Source organism: Mangifera indica, chromosome 20 (genome assembly GCF_011075055.1).
Source record: "Mangifera indica cultivar Alphonso chromosome 20, CATAS_Mindica_2.1, whole genome shotgun sequence".
NCBI classification, from domain to species: domain Eukaryota; kingdom Viridiplantae; phylum Streptophyta; class Magnoliopsida; order Sapindales; family Anacardiaceae; genus Mangifera; species Mangifera indica.
Genome location: NC_058156.1, coordinates 8,084,944 through 8,099,681, shown reverse-complemented (window position 1 = coordinate 8,099,681; position 14,738 = coordinate 8,084,944). Strand labels below are relative to the sequence as shown.

The 14,738-nt window shown below is 33.9% G+C and overlaps 2 protein-coding genes across 2 annotated transcripts; one reads left to right on the top strand and one right to left on the bottom strand.

The window, feature by feature from the left end:
• Positions 1-894: 894 nt before the first annotated feature.
• Positions 895-3,268, top strand: LOC123203839 (F-box protein PP2-A12). The gene is made up of 3 exons (XM_044620287.1): positions 895-1,387; positions 1,669-1,787; positions 2,492-3,268. The coding sequence occupies exons 1-3, from the start codon at positions 1,058-1,060 to the stop codon at positions 2,910-2,912; spliced, it is 870 nt and encodes a 289-aa protein (XP_044476222.1). The 5' UTR covers positions 895-1,057; the 3' UTR covers positions 2,913-3,268.
• Positions 3,269-3,836: 568 nt separating this feature from the next.
• LOC123204272 (probable transcriptional regulator SLK2) lies at positions 3,837-7,683 on the bottom strand. The gene is made up of 10 exons (XM_044620878.1): positions 7,576-7,683; positions 6,863-7,497; positions 6,372-6,503; positions 5,900-5,948; positions 5,608-5,822; positions 5,463-5,531; positions 5,236-5,336; positions 4,915-5,008; positions 4,764-4,833; positions 3,837-4,663 (listed from the first exon to the last, which is right to left on the bottom strand). The coding sequence occupies exons 2-10, from the start codon at positions 7,430-7,432 to the stop codon at positions 4,041-4,043; spliced, it is 1,923 nt and encodes a 640-aa protein (XP_044476813.1). The 5' UTR covers positions 7,433-7,497; positions 7,576-7,683; the 3' UTR covers positions 3,837-4,040.
• Between the last annotated feature and the right edge of the window lie 7,055 nt (positions 7,684-14,738).

Sequence of the window (14,738 nt, the reverse complement as noted above, 5' to 3'; positions counted from 1 at the left end):
ATTAAATATTTATTACATTTTTTAAACAAAATGTGTGAAATATACAAAACATAATTTCAAAAATATTAATTAAACCATTAAAACTCCATTACTTAGATAAAGAAAAAACTAATTATATAGTATTATGTAAATCTCGGTTTCGTTGGTTTTAAATAGTTTTTTTTGTTTTAACGAGTTTATCAAGTTTGATCTAATTTCAAATAAGTTAATATTTATATATAGAGTTGACCAAATTATGAAACCAAACTAAATTATATACTAATTTATGATTTAACTTTTCGAATCAATTGATCTGATTTGATTTTAAAAACATTGTCCTTTTCTAACATATAAATGTGGATAAGTTTCTTCTAATAGATAAATGGATAATGATTAATATTGCAGATTAGATTTTTTAATTTTTATAAGAAATAGAACAGTTGGAACCAACCATGGTATTGTTGACCCTCAAATTCTTAATATCGTCCGTAAATTATGTGTATTTATTATAAGTATATAAATATATATATATTTATTTAACGTATATTATTTTAAATAAATTATTTAGTTAATCTAGCAAAATCATTAAAAAAATGATTTTGTTTATTTATGGCCAAGGGCTTATTCCCATCCAAAGTTTACTTTTTATCTAAGTTTTTATTTATTAATTAAAAAAAATTTAAATAGTTTTTATATGTTAATTTTAATTTTTTTTATAAATAAAATTTTAAAATAATGATTTTATTCTAAAATTAACTAATGAAGAGGTGTTTAAGTTTGTTAAAACTAATGTATTGACATTGCAAGAAGAATAAACTTTGGGTGGGAAAAGGTACTTCGGCCTTTATTTATTTACAGATAAGATAGGATTGGCGTAATTTGAACTGTGTTTGATAATTTATATAAAATAAACAGTTTAAATGGTTAAAAGAAATAGCCTCCAGACTAATCCCTTCAAATCAATCAAGCTGTTATATCATTGATATCTCTGTCCATCTTCCCCTTCTCCTCTCCTCTGTAACAATAACGACAACAAATTTTCTTTTTCTCTGCGGCGGCCTGTTTTCTTTTTCTCTTGATGGGTGCCACTTTCTCTGCTTTATTTTTCGACCCAAGTGGGTCTGGGCCTTCTGTTTCGGTGCCAGCGAAGCCGGGTCTGGGTGATTTGCCGGAGAGTTGTGTGGCTTCAATTATTGCCTATTTGGATCCGCCGGAGATTTGCAAATTGGCTAGGCTGAATAGAGCTTTTCGTGGCGCTTCTTGGGCTGATTTTGTTTGGGAATCGAAATTGCCTTCAAATTATCAAACTTTAATTGGCAAAGTGCTTGGTGATCTCAAAGAAAACATGGGTAAAAGAGAGATTTATGCCAGGCTATGTGGTACTAATACCCTTGATGGTGGCACAAAGGTGATTATTACATTGAGATAATTAGATAATAACAGAAAGAAATTTTGGGTATTCAATTCAATTATCTCTTTGGATATTCGAGAGTTTTTTGGATTTTTATGTTATGTTAAAAATTATTGTTGTTTTTTACCAAAAGGGTGAAAACCAATTCGATAGCAAATTATATTTTTGAGATTTTACCCTTTTTTGAGGTAAAATTAAACTTTTTATTCCTTTAATTTTGTACATCTTTTTTAGTTTTTTTAGTGTTGATGAGTTTGTATATTTTGATCTATGTTCAGAAAGTTTGGCTCGATAAGAGTAGCGGTGGTGTGTGTTTATCAATTTCTGCAAAGGGCTTAGCAATCACTGGTATTGATGATAGGAGATATTGGAATCATATTCCGACTGAGGAATCAAGGTGAGATTTATTGGAACTCCTTTTATGACAATGAAACAGTTTGTTGGATCCATATTTTTTAGCTTTTTTTTTAAGATGGGCCGACAAAGTGCCGGCGATGGGAGCAATATCTTTCTGAATTTCTTCAGATTAGGTTCTTTGTTATCTTTGTTGTATCATAATGTTTCTATGCAAGAGGTTGTGATATTACAGGGGAACTTGACATTGCATTTCTTCATTTATGTAATCTAATTGGAAGTAAACCTTTGGTCATGTTAAAACCAAAAAAAAACTTTACTGGGAAAAAAAAGTTTCCCAGATTTTGACTGCATGTTGTTTCTGACCTCATGAATGCCTGGATATATTAACATGACATAGAAGTATTTGATGTATTTTGGTATAATGAAATATAAATATCAATTCATGTATTACCTGTTAGTTTTCAGGCAGGTTTAGTTTTGTGTTTTTCTTTGCCCATGTTTTTGGGGAGAAAATTTAGGACTACATATTATCTCCCTGATGGTTAATTCAGTATAGTATATCACATCGGATTATGACATAGTCGTGAATTAAAAATATACATGCTTTGGTGTTACATGTTTTTCAAAAGTAATCACGGAGTATGTTATGTTTCTTCCGGTGCAGTATGAGTGGTTTTAGATGTTTTATAATGTAACTTTATTGCAAAATGGAGTGGTGGAATTGATTGTATTTTGTGTATGTAGCTTTGCTTCAGTTGCTTATCTTCAGCAAATGTGGTGGTTTGAAGTTGACGGCGAGATGGAGTTCCCATTTCCTGTGGGAACTTATAGTGTGTTCTTCAGACTGCAGTTGGGTCGGACAGCGAAGAGGTTTGGTCGCCGCATATGCAACACTGAGCATGTCCATGGCTGGGATCGAAAGCCTGTTCAGTTTCAGCTCTGGACCTCAGACGGTCAGCATACTTCATCTCAATGTATTTTGAATGAACCTGGAAGATGGGTTCAATACCATGTTGGGGACTTTGTTGTCGAGAATGCCAATGCAATAACAAAGATTAAGTTCTCTATGACTCAAATCGATTGTACACACACTAAAGGCGGTCTCTGTTTAGATTCTGTACAAATATACCCTAGAAAATATGCGGGCAGGTTAAAGCATTTTTGAGCAGCATTTAACCGTTGCATGTAGGAAGTACAATATAATGTAGAAAGGTAGGGCATTTTCAACAGTGAGTGGAAAAAATACCAGTAGTTCTTAGGTCTGGAACCTTTTTTATGCCAGAGTTTGTGTATGCTATTGTCTGTTAGTGTGTAATTATCTTTTTTACCCCCTTTCTCTGTAGGAGCTTCAGGATTGTGAAATTTGTTCATGGCTGTGATGCTTTTCTTCGATTGTGAGTTTAATTATGATCTTATTGAGAGTCTTCCTAGAAGAAACATTTGTATGTTTGGATGGCAATAAAGCCTACCTAATTTCGGTTTCCCAATCCATAGAGAAATGGAGTCTGTTTTAGTCATCAATTTTGGACTGTTCTAATGGTAGTGACCTCGCATTTCCATTTAAATATCAGGCTATCTTAGCTCATTGTTTCTTGGAGTTTGTGTTGGATATGAACTCGGCCAAGCCGAACACTCTTTAATTTGAATTCAATTTTAATGCAAATCAAAATTAAGAGTGATTTACGTTCAGTTCGGATAAAAAATAATATGATTTATTTTAGTTCAAGTTTTATTTGAATTTATATCTTGAATCAAAATTTCAAACTCTTGACTCGGTTTAACTCAAATTTATAATTTAAATTAATGGTTCAAATTAGTGATTTGAATTTATAATTTGAGTTTATATCTTATTAACAAAATGATATCGTTTTACTTAAATAATAAATAAAACCATTTATTTAAGTCATAAATTCAAACTGAATCAAACTATAAGTTGAATCATCAATTCAAACTATGAATTCAAATTGAACCAAACCACCAATTCAAATTAAATTGTGTCACAAATTTGAACCATAAATTTGAATAAAAATTTTGAGCTAAACTAAGCCCAATACCGTTTAATTCGAGTCCGGGCTCGATGCTCAAATTATATGGAATTCCACAAATGCTCTTTACTTGTACTAATGAAGCTTATGCATCCTAATTATTAGGAAATTAGATTACATGTTTATCACTGATATAGCAAAGAACAAAAACGTGACAGATAACACAGAGTAGACAAAATAATACGATCTGAGCAAAGTCTAGCTCAGGCTCCACAACCATCATCAGAACTTACGTTTTAAATTAAAACCTAGAAATCATGTTTGTGTATAGCTTCAGACAAATGTTGTTCTCTTCTAGACAAACTCCCATGACCATAAATCATACAAGGGTCCACATCAGAAGTAGCGGCTGTAAAGGTTCTGAATTTCCCCACAATACTATTTGTCACATTTCCCAGGGCAACCTGAGATGCCATGCTGTCATTGAAAGCTACGTTGTACTCATCAATGGCGGTCCCCCTGGTTGCAGCTGCTGAGTCAACCATGGTACTACTGCTCCACTTTTCACTTCCCCTATCAGATGTTCTTCTATTATTGATCATTTCCTGTAGCAATTTCTGAATAAGGCTGTTTTCTGTTTTCTGCTTGCACACTGATAAATTCTTAATATGCTCTGTTTTCTGCTGCATCACTTCGCCTGCATTGGAGTTCAATGAGTTCTGTCTCAGCAATTCTGTAAAATAACCGGCCGAAACTGATGCTTCTTCACAACCAGTAATGTTTGAGTTATCAATTTCATTGTTATCAGAAAGACAAGTAGACATTAACTTTCTTCTCCCAACTGAGGGGCAATGATCACTTTCTTCGCTCTGTTGTTCACCTTCCCGGGGATTGGTCGAGCAGTTTTCTTGAGAATAACATCTCAAGCTCTCTGAAAAAAAAGCATTGGAATCAGATACTAGCAGCTTAAGACTAGTTTTGTTTATAAGATTGTGTATACCATCAACAGCAATTCATGAGAGATTACTTACCGATAGGTCCGATGTTTTTGTTCATGCTTAAAGTCATCAAGTCTTTCATACTGTTAATAATCTCAGATATCTGTAAAACAATGAAAATTAGAATTTTGATAAATTATGATATTACTTTCCATTTAAAACAGAATGGATAATGTCAATGTACCTGCAAGCACCGTACATATCGCTTGGGAAACCCCAAGTTATCGACCGGCTGTAACTCCAAATTTCTAATAAGTTGACACCCAGCCACCAGAAATCTACAGCAAGAAAAATGTCAGATTCTTAATTCATCAATTTTTCAATCAATATGAAGGAAATAGAATCAACAGAGGACATTAACTACAATCAAAGAATGGAATAGAATCATAGAAACAAAGCATGCGGGTAATCATTAGCCACAGTTTGGAATTACTGTGATATCTGAATCAATCAACAAATTTGGAGTTGCAAAGATTTGTTCACCAAAAAGAGACTGAAACCTTACACGTTGCAATTTGCTTGTAAGTCATGTGGTGAAACCCTGTCTGATCTGCTACAGTTGATAAAACTTTGATACCTTTGTACAGTACGGATTAACCTACTAATCTGCAAACAGGACATATTTCAAGATCGATATGAGTCAAAAGATGCTACTTCAAAGTAGGAAAACAAAAATGAACAAGTGAAGACTGATAAGAATGTCCAGACTGGAAAAGTACAGCGATATAATACCTGAGGAGCAACCAAATTTTGAGGCAAAAGTTCTTCATGGTGCCGTGCACAAAATTCCCAAGAAAGGATCTGAAGAATAATGCACATATAAAAATGAGATCGAAGATGAATGAATTTAACAACTTAATCCATAATGAGCTCTCACCTTCAGATCGGGAGTGAAAATTATGCGAAGTTTACCCTCACGAACAATACGGAACTGTTCATAGACACTCACTTGAACTGCTTTGCCATATTCTAAAGCCATTAATTCAGAAAATTGTATAAGCTGATTTGGCAGATCAAGATACAAGAGTTCATCGATCACCCCACTCTCGAACATTATTTTATTAAGCCTAGGAAGTGCTTCCAAATTGGCCTCTACATGGAGACAAGGACGGAAAAATGTTAAACATTACCAAACACATTCAGATTATGAGAATATATATATAACTTACCAAACCCCCTCCCTGATTTAGAACCACATAAATCACACTGCCAAGTATCCTGAAAAGAAAAAAATTAATTTTACTTGCAAGCTAAGCGAAATTAACACCTACTTATGGGGAAAAAGAGAAAGCTCAATGGCATGTAGATGCATAAAATATAGACCCACATAGGGTCATGCAAGAAATACAGAATAAAATTGCTTGCCCATGTTGTACTACCTTAAGTCATAAGCTACAAATATTTGAAGTGTGCACTAAAAGGAATAGACAAAATACCATAAAAAAGGTTTTTTTTTTTTTTTTTAATTGAGAAAACCTTAGTTGAGACGAATAAGGCTGATCAAACAACTAGTTAAATTAAGAATTTAATCTTAAAATGTTGTTTAAAGGGATTTGAACCATTGTTCTCATGTTTGGAATTGCACTCCTATGTCACTCAAGCAACCCATTCGGGGTGAAAGAAGATTAATATATCACTCACCATGACAGCCTGTGGGAAAACACCAGGGGCACGGCGTTCCACATTGTCATAGGAAGACAAACACCACCTTTTCTTGGCACAAGGAGCAAAGTACTCTGCCACAAGTTTCCTCCAGAAGGCAATACCATTATCCTGAATAAAAAATGAAGCAACAAAGTTTTTTAGAGCAACTTTAACAGTTTCACTACTCTTAAGAAAAAAAAAAAAGTGGAAGCATAAAGTTAAAAGACACAGAGATTTGTGTCACATTGTCAGGAAACTAAACATATTGCATTGCCTAGGGGGATTGCTTTACGAGGCTAAACAAAAGTTTATATCAATAATCATTTTTATACGAAGGATATGGGTGAGCATCATATTTCATTGTCTATCTCAAGAATCAAGAGGTTTATATCAATAAATTTTAAAGATTTTGGACCGAAAATAACACTCATTGTGGGGTGATAAATTCAATTTGACCCAATGCCCCTATAACCAAAGGAATAACTCACAGCTGGGCGATGCCTCAGATGATACATATACTGCATTATGCGGCGTGAACATACTCCAGCATCCAAATTTGGAGCACACTGCAAAACATTTTGCTGCCGTTGAGTGGCCTCTTGGCCCATCTCTAATCTAGCATTCTTATGCACAGCAGTTGTAGTACCGCGATCCAGTTTTCCACCTCCTTGATGCTGTTTCCTTTTGCGTGTTTGGGAGCTTTCTAGGCCAAAATTTGAAGCCCCTGAAGTGCTTGAACAAGAGGATAATGTAGACAAAGGCAATGGCGGCACATTGAGGTAAGAATACACATCAGAATTGGCATTTGTTGAAACTGATGAACTACCCTCAGGGACTAAAGAACTCAACATATTGAATTGTGAATTTTCTGTTTCGTTTACAAGGATTGGATTTGTTCTCTTAGACATTATACCCTCATTCATGTGTGCAATGTTACAAACAGAAGCTGGAAAATCTCCTGAAGATGCATTCAGAAGAGAAGTTGCCACAGCCTGGAAGTGTCCATCTTTTTGAAATGAGTTATCAGATTCAAAGTTTGCGGGCTGCTGCTGTGTCATTGCCTTGGAGCCTAATGCCAATCAATATTTGGAATCAGATAACGCCCCAAAAGCCATCCCAACTCCTACAAAGAAGGAAGAAATAATTAGTCCTTAAATCAAAACCAAATTCAACAAGCACCACAGATAGCAAGAAAACATACTCAACCGTTCAAGACCATAAAAAATTCTAGTTAACCGTTTGATTTTCAAAAACAGAGAAGAATAAATTAGTCTCCAGTAATTTGAAGTTCCAAAACTCTTTCTTTTCCACTCTATTCTCTCACATTTTCTTATTATCCGAACACAGCCATTTTGTCACAACCTACCGCATTTAATAGACTGCCCAGAAATTGTCAGTGTCAGAAAAAGAAAGAGAGCGAAAAATGAGACCATAATTGTCTACCTAGTACTCCATTTTTGAAGACCTTTCTGTTCTTTCTATTTTTTCAAAAATAAACAAAAAGAAATTTTGATTTGGAGGGGGACATGACTCACGAGTGTTTAGATTTCCGAGGAGGCAATTTAATGAGCGGGAAGAGGCAGAGTCTGTCAGCATGTAATAACAGAGCGGTGACCGCCCGATGCCGGTTGATGCGAGTCATGTTACCGGATGGTTCGGGGTGAGTATTAGTAGCAGATTTGACACGTACTTATTGCATAGATTGCAGAGGCTCCTCTCCAGATCTTCTGCCATCATCATTTCAATAAGGGGAAATAAATTGTCGTCCCTAAGGTTTTTAATAGTTTCCTCTCATCCAATAAGAATTTATAGTAACATTTTAATCCTCATTGGGGTCGTTGGTACTCGTCATTATCCGCGGGCATTCGCTAAAGGGGTATAAGTTTGTTGTTTAATTTTTCAATAAAAGCAATCATGACCACAATATTTTACCTTGGCAAGATTAATGTTCGAGTCAAATATGTCGTCAGTATTATTATAATTCTCTATCAAAATTCTCTGTCAAAGAGTCATTGGAAAATAACATTTGTAATTTAAAAAAGTTTTCAATTCTTTGAGGTCTAAAAGGGCAGGAACGCATAAATTTGAAACAATGATTCTTGTTTTCTTCGTTTATATCTCTGTTTTTTTTTTTTTTCTTCCATACAGAAGAGGACTATCACTTGGGGCTTGAGAATTGTTATTTTTATTGGTAGATATCTTTACATATAATTTATGCAATCAAAAATTAATAAAACTATTTGAAACAGTTGAATCGACTGATCAAATTAATTAGATAGATCAAATCATGAACCAATAGAATAATCAATTCAATCACCAGTCCAGTTTTAATAACATTGGCCTTACCATGGAGTTAAGCTTTCAATGGCTAGTGGCCAGATTTTAAATTCCCTTCTATAAAGATTGAAATTATAGAATGAAAAAGAGGTAAGAAAACTTCAACTTAGATAGTGCTAGACCCAAACAGAGCTAGCTAAGCTATGTGAGAATTAGTTTAATTTGAATTTAAACTGAATTCGAGTTAATAAATTTGATTTGTTTTGAAATCAAATCGAACTCAAGTTAGAGAGAGTTTGACTTAGTTAACTCATGACTTGGATAGATGACTTGATTTACTTCAAATTTGACTCATGACTCAATTTAAATTATGTTAAGTAATAATTAAATAATATTGTTTTATTAATGAGTTATAAATTCGAATCATGAATCTAAGTCATATATTCAAATAACAAATTTGAACCATGAATTCGAGTTAAACTCAAACCAAACTCAAACTCGCCGAACTCAAGATGAGTTATTTTTTATTCAAGCCAAACTTGAGTTAAGGGTGTTTAAGCTCAGTTCGTATTCACCCTTATTTAGATAGAAGTTTTAGTCTTCTGATTTCACTAAATTTTGTACAAAGACTACACAAAATATTTGAATAAAATTAAGGGCCAAAAGGACTTATTCCCACCCAAGGTTTGATGAAAACTCAAACTCATACTTGTAAACTTTCAAAAACCAAAATACCCATCAATCTGTTAAAATTCATTGTGAAAATTAAGGATAAAAATGTCATTTAGTTAAAAATATTAAAAAATAAAAAATTTCATCACATTTTCCCTTGTTAGTTTATAAAACTAACATTTCCCCTACCTAAAGTTTAAAAAGTGACTATTTTCTCCTGGGATTTTTTTTTTCCCTTCACCGGTGACAACCACAGTCCCAACCAACGGACGATGGATGATATAATCTTCCTCTTCTGTTGATCTGCTTGCGTCGCCATCCATTTTCGTAGGACAAAGATGGATTCATCCTCGTTCGACGATGAGACGAAAACGAATCATCTTTGTTTTCTTAGACAAATGAAGAAGAGTCATTTTGTTAATGCAAATAACTATTGTTTGGACTTCTTTGTCCATTTGAGACAAAAATGATTTTGTCTTTGTCTGCTTATCCAATGAAGATGAATTTGTTTTTGTTTCATGAAAATGGATGATGACGCAAGTAGATCAATTGGAGAGGAAGATTATAACATTCATCATCTGTTGGTCGAAACTATGGATGTCGTCAAAAAAGAGACCTCAAAACCTAGAAAAAAATTGTTATTTTTCAAATTTTAAGTGAAAAAATTGTTAAATTTTAAACTGGAGAGAAAAACTATAAAAAAAACTTTGGTTTTTTATATTTTTTTTGTTAAATGATGATTTTGTCTTTAACTTTAACTAAAATTTTAACATAATTTTGTTTATAGGTGAGATTATAAATTTTTAAAAGTTAAAGGGTATGAAGGGTATTACCATAACCTTGGGTGGGAACTTTTAGCCTAAAATTAAGGCCAAACGACTATTTCCCACCCAAGGTTTGATGTTTTCTCAAAAATCCCCCCTTTAACTATGGAAACACCAAACACCCACCCATGGCCGGTTAGATTTAACCAAACCCTAACGCCTGAAAATTTTATCTCCTTTTGCCCCCCTAAACTTTAAAAACTAAAATTTTCCCCCTGCCTAAGTTTTAAAAAATGGCAGTTTCACCATAGGGTTTGATTTTGAAATCTCCGGCGACCGTTCCGGCTCCATTGCCGACGGCCTCTCTCTCCCGAAGCAACCTCTCCTTCCGGCGAATGTTTTCCTCCCATTTGGAGGATCGATCGGCGTCGGCTTGGCCTTGGGAGACGAAGAACTTCGTCGGGGAAGACGAAGTTCTTCGTCTCCCAAGGCCAAGCCGACGCCGATCGATCCTCCAAATGGGAGGAAAACATTCGCCGGAAGGAGAGGTTGCTTCGGGAGAGAGAGGCCGTCGGCAATGGAGCCGGAACGGTCGCCGGAGATTTCAAAATCAAACCCTAGGGTGAAACTGCCATTTTTTAAAACTTAGGCTGGGGGAAAATTTTAGTTTTTAAAGTTTAGGGGGGCAAAATTAGATTCTATTTTAGTTTATTTTTAATATTATAGCAAAAATGACGATTTTACCCCTACCACCGTTAGGGTTTGGTTAAATCTAATCGGCCATGGGTGGGTGTTTGGTGTTTTCATAGTTAAAGGGGGGACTTTTGAGAAAACATCAAACCTTGGGTGGGAAATAGTCATTTGGCCTAAAATTAAATACAGAACTGTTGACCCTGTTCAAACCCAATAATTTGCCTTTTGTTCCCATACCCTCAAGGGATTCACAAATCTTTGACCGGATGGAAGACATTTTAGTTGTTAAAACAAGGTCAAGGTATGGATAAATCTTGACCAACCAAAGACTTGTAAAATTATTACTTCCATTGCTCGGCATTGGCGTTGAGCCGAGGATGTGGCATGTATTTGTGATCTTTGGAAGCATTTTTCCTTCTTTTCTTATCGACGGAGGATTCAAACTTATCTAACGTAATCATAAAAACTAACAAAATTAGTACAGAATTAAAGTTTTTATGATAAAATTTTAGATTCGAATTTCTATTATATTTATAAAATTTTGATTTATTTAATATAATAATTATAAATCTGATCAATATATTCTAAATTTATCTATTTAATAAAAAAGCTTGCCCGATGCCATCAAATAATTTATTATTCAGCTAAGTCATGCTATCACTGGAATAACCCTTAGGCATGGTGGGCTATATAATTAGAATCGATTTGGCACAACTTGGAACCATGTGAACAACATCTATAAATAAAAAACACCCGAGACAATACTCAAATGTATAGCTTGCCTAGTTTACAACAAAATATCACATGAAAAAGAGAAAACAAGGTAATATTGATTCAATAAAATTATATATACATATTTTTAATACATAATTTAAATATATAAATTATTTATCTTTATATAATTAAATAATTTTTAATTAAAGATAAAATGATATATAATTATACAAGGTTCTAAACCACATAAACAATTGACAATCATAGTTATTACTATCTTATGATATATAATATATATTTTATAATATGATATAATATAATACGATACGATACAGAAAAAATATATGTATTATAAATTATATCAAATTAATACGATATATTTTATTGATTCAGATTAATATACTTTTTTAGAAAAAAATGATGATTTATTAAAGATGTACATAAAAAATTTTAATATTTATGATGTTTTTCAAAATGATGACATGTAAATTATAATTTTTTTATTATTTTATTTTTTAAAAATTGTATAATATGATACAATACTCGATTTATAATATAAAAAATTAAATTTTTAATATATGATATGATATATGATTTGACTATCATGCCAACGGCTAAAGAAGCAGCTCTAAAATGGTACTCGATCATGGGAAGAGGAAGAGGTGAGATAAACAACATTACATTTTTTTTTAAGATAGAAGGGTAGTTTCCCATGCTTTGCAGCTTCTCTCTCTTTTTTCCTGTGCTCAGCGAGAATTACAGCGTCACTACTCTTTGTTGTTCCAAACTTCAGTTGTTTTCCTGATGAAACACGAAAAAGAAGAAGCAGCTTCATACATTAGACGCCTCTCTTTCCGGTGTGGTACATTTATAAGTCATAATAATTACATTTGAACGAAAATTATTACATATCAAACCATCATTTATGTAAGACATAAATTACATTAAAAAATAATTAAAACATTGAACTATTATGTATATAATATAAGTCATTATTATATTCATAAAAAAATAATTAATAATGTACATAGATCTTAAATTTTATATTTTTCATATAGATTCAAGATAAAAACCATACTTTGATTTTATTGTATTTTGAATTGTACAAAATATATAAAGAATATATGAAGATTTTTCTCGCTTAACCCTTTAGTATAACAATAGATAAAAGAACATAAATTATTCTATCTATATGATGTTGGGCCAAACGACTATTTTCCACCCAAGGTATGCTACAATCTCAAGTTTTCACCCTTTAACTATAGAAACACTAAACACCCACTCATGGTCGGTTAAATTTAACAAAACCCTAACGGCGATAAATTTAATCTCATTTTCCCCCCTAAAAGTTTAAAAACTAACATTTTTTTTCTGAGCTAAGTTTGAAAAGATCGCATTTCCCCCCCTAGGGTTTATTCCCAAACCCTTTCACTTTCTCCGATGCCATCACCAGCCGTCTTCCCCTCCCGATGGTTTCTCTTCCACCGACGGCCCCCCTTAACTCCACCCCAACCCATCCGGCGCAGAGAGACGTCGTCTGGAAAGAGAAATTGTCTTCCCAGATGACGAAGACGAGATCGATCGATCTCGTCTTCCTAGATGAAGACGACTCGTCTTCCCAGAGGACGACGAGTCGTCTCGTCTTTGTCTGGGAAGACGAAGTTCTTTGTCTTCCACGATTTTTCCGACGTCGATCGGACGTCCAAATGAGAGGAAAGAGATAGTCGGAAGGAGAGGATGCTTCGGGAGGGAGAGGTCGTCAGCAATGGAGGCAGAGATTTCAAAACGAAATACTAAGGTGAAACTGCGATTTTTTAAAACTTAGGCTAGAGAAAAATTTTAGTTTTTAAAGTTTAGGGAGGCAAAAGTAGATTCTATTTTAGTTTATTTTTAATATTATAGAGAAAATGACGATTTTACCCCTACCACCGTTAGGGTTTTGTTAAATTTAACCGGCTATGGGTGGGTGTTTGGTGTTTCCATAGTTAAAGGCTGGAAACTTGAGATTGCAACATACCTTGGGTGGGAAATAGTCGTTTGGCCTATGATGTTGTTATTAGTTGTGTGTTGATGTTGTATCAACACATGGGCGTGCCTTATCATACATGAGTATGTGTCATCCAAAATCTATATTTGAACTTTATACTAGATATCAAACATTAACTTTTGAAATGACCATTGTGCCCCTGAGAAGTACTTATGGATTTTATAATTTCGAGCTTATTCAAATTGAATTTGAACTTAAACTCAAACAAAATCGGTTTGAATCCACCCCTTTAGAGAATTAGTAGGGACCTCCAAGTTGTTTCAAAGCCCCGTTAAGGAATTATCCATAATCAAACTGGTCAAAGAGGATTAAATAAAATATGAATTCTTTTGGAAAATATAAAAATGAAATCTTGTTGGTGCTTTAAAAGAAGCCAACGGATCCAACTTTGGCATTGACAACCCGCATATCGCTTCATTAGCGCAAGCCTCAAATAAAGAATCATGCAAGGAAAGAAAGAATCAATACAAGACGGCTCAATTTTATCACTTGAATTATCGCTTTCACTTCGAATGACTTCAAACACCTTCTTTTTGAATTTCTTCTCCTTTCTCCCCTTTATGAGTTTATAACACTCTTGTCGGATGTGAGACCTCTTGCATTCTGTTAGGAACTTGATGGAAACTTAGCAACAAACCTTTCCTCAACTCAAATGGTTTACTAATAACAACAACAAATTAACAAGCTCACGATCCATAAGGAACAAGCACTACTGTAGGAACTCAAGAACTTAAAACGAGATAAGAAGATGCAATATAGATAAAGGAGACAGACTCAAAGTGTAGATTAATATTCTCAAATGTATAAAAGAACGTTGTATGTTCAATAAGATAATATATAAATTTATGATAATATTCCCAAATATGTGTATGAGCACTAGGGATGGCAATTTGGACCCGACTTTAGAGGCTCCGACCCTTTCCGACCCTAACGGAGAGGGGATTCCCCGATAAAAACGGGGAAAGGAGCAAGGATGGGGACAAAAAAAATCCCCGTAATCGGGGACGGGTCGGGGATGGGGATACATGTGTCCCCGCCCCGCCCCTCCCCTCCCCACCCCACCCCACCCCCTAAACCTAATATATTAATATAATAATTTCTAAACTATTAAGTTTTAGAAATTTTTATATTATGATTTATTAAAACTATAATTTTAATTTTACTAATTTTTGAATTATCAATTATTAGCTTTTACTA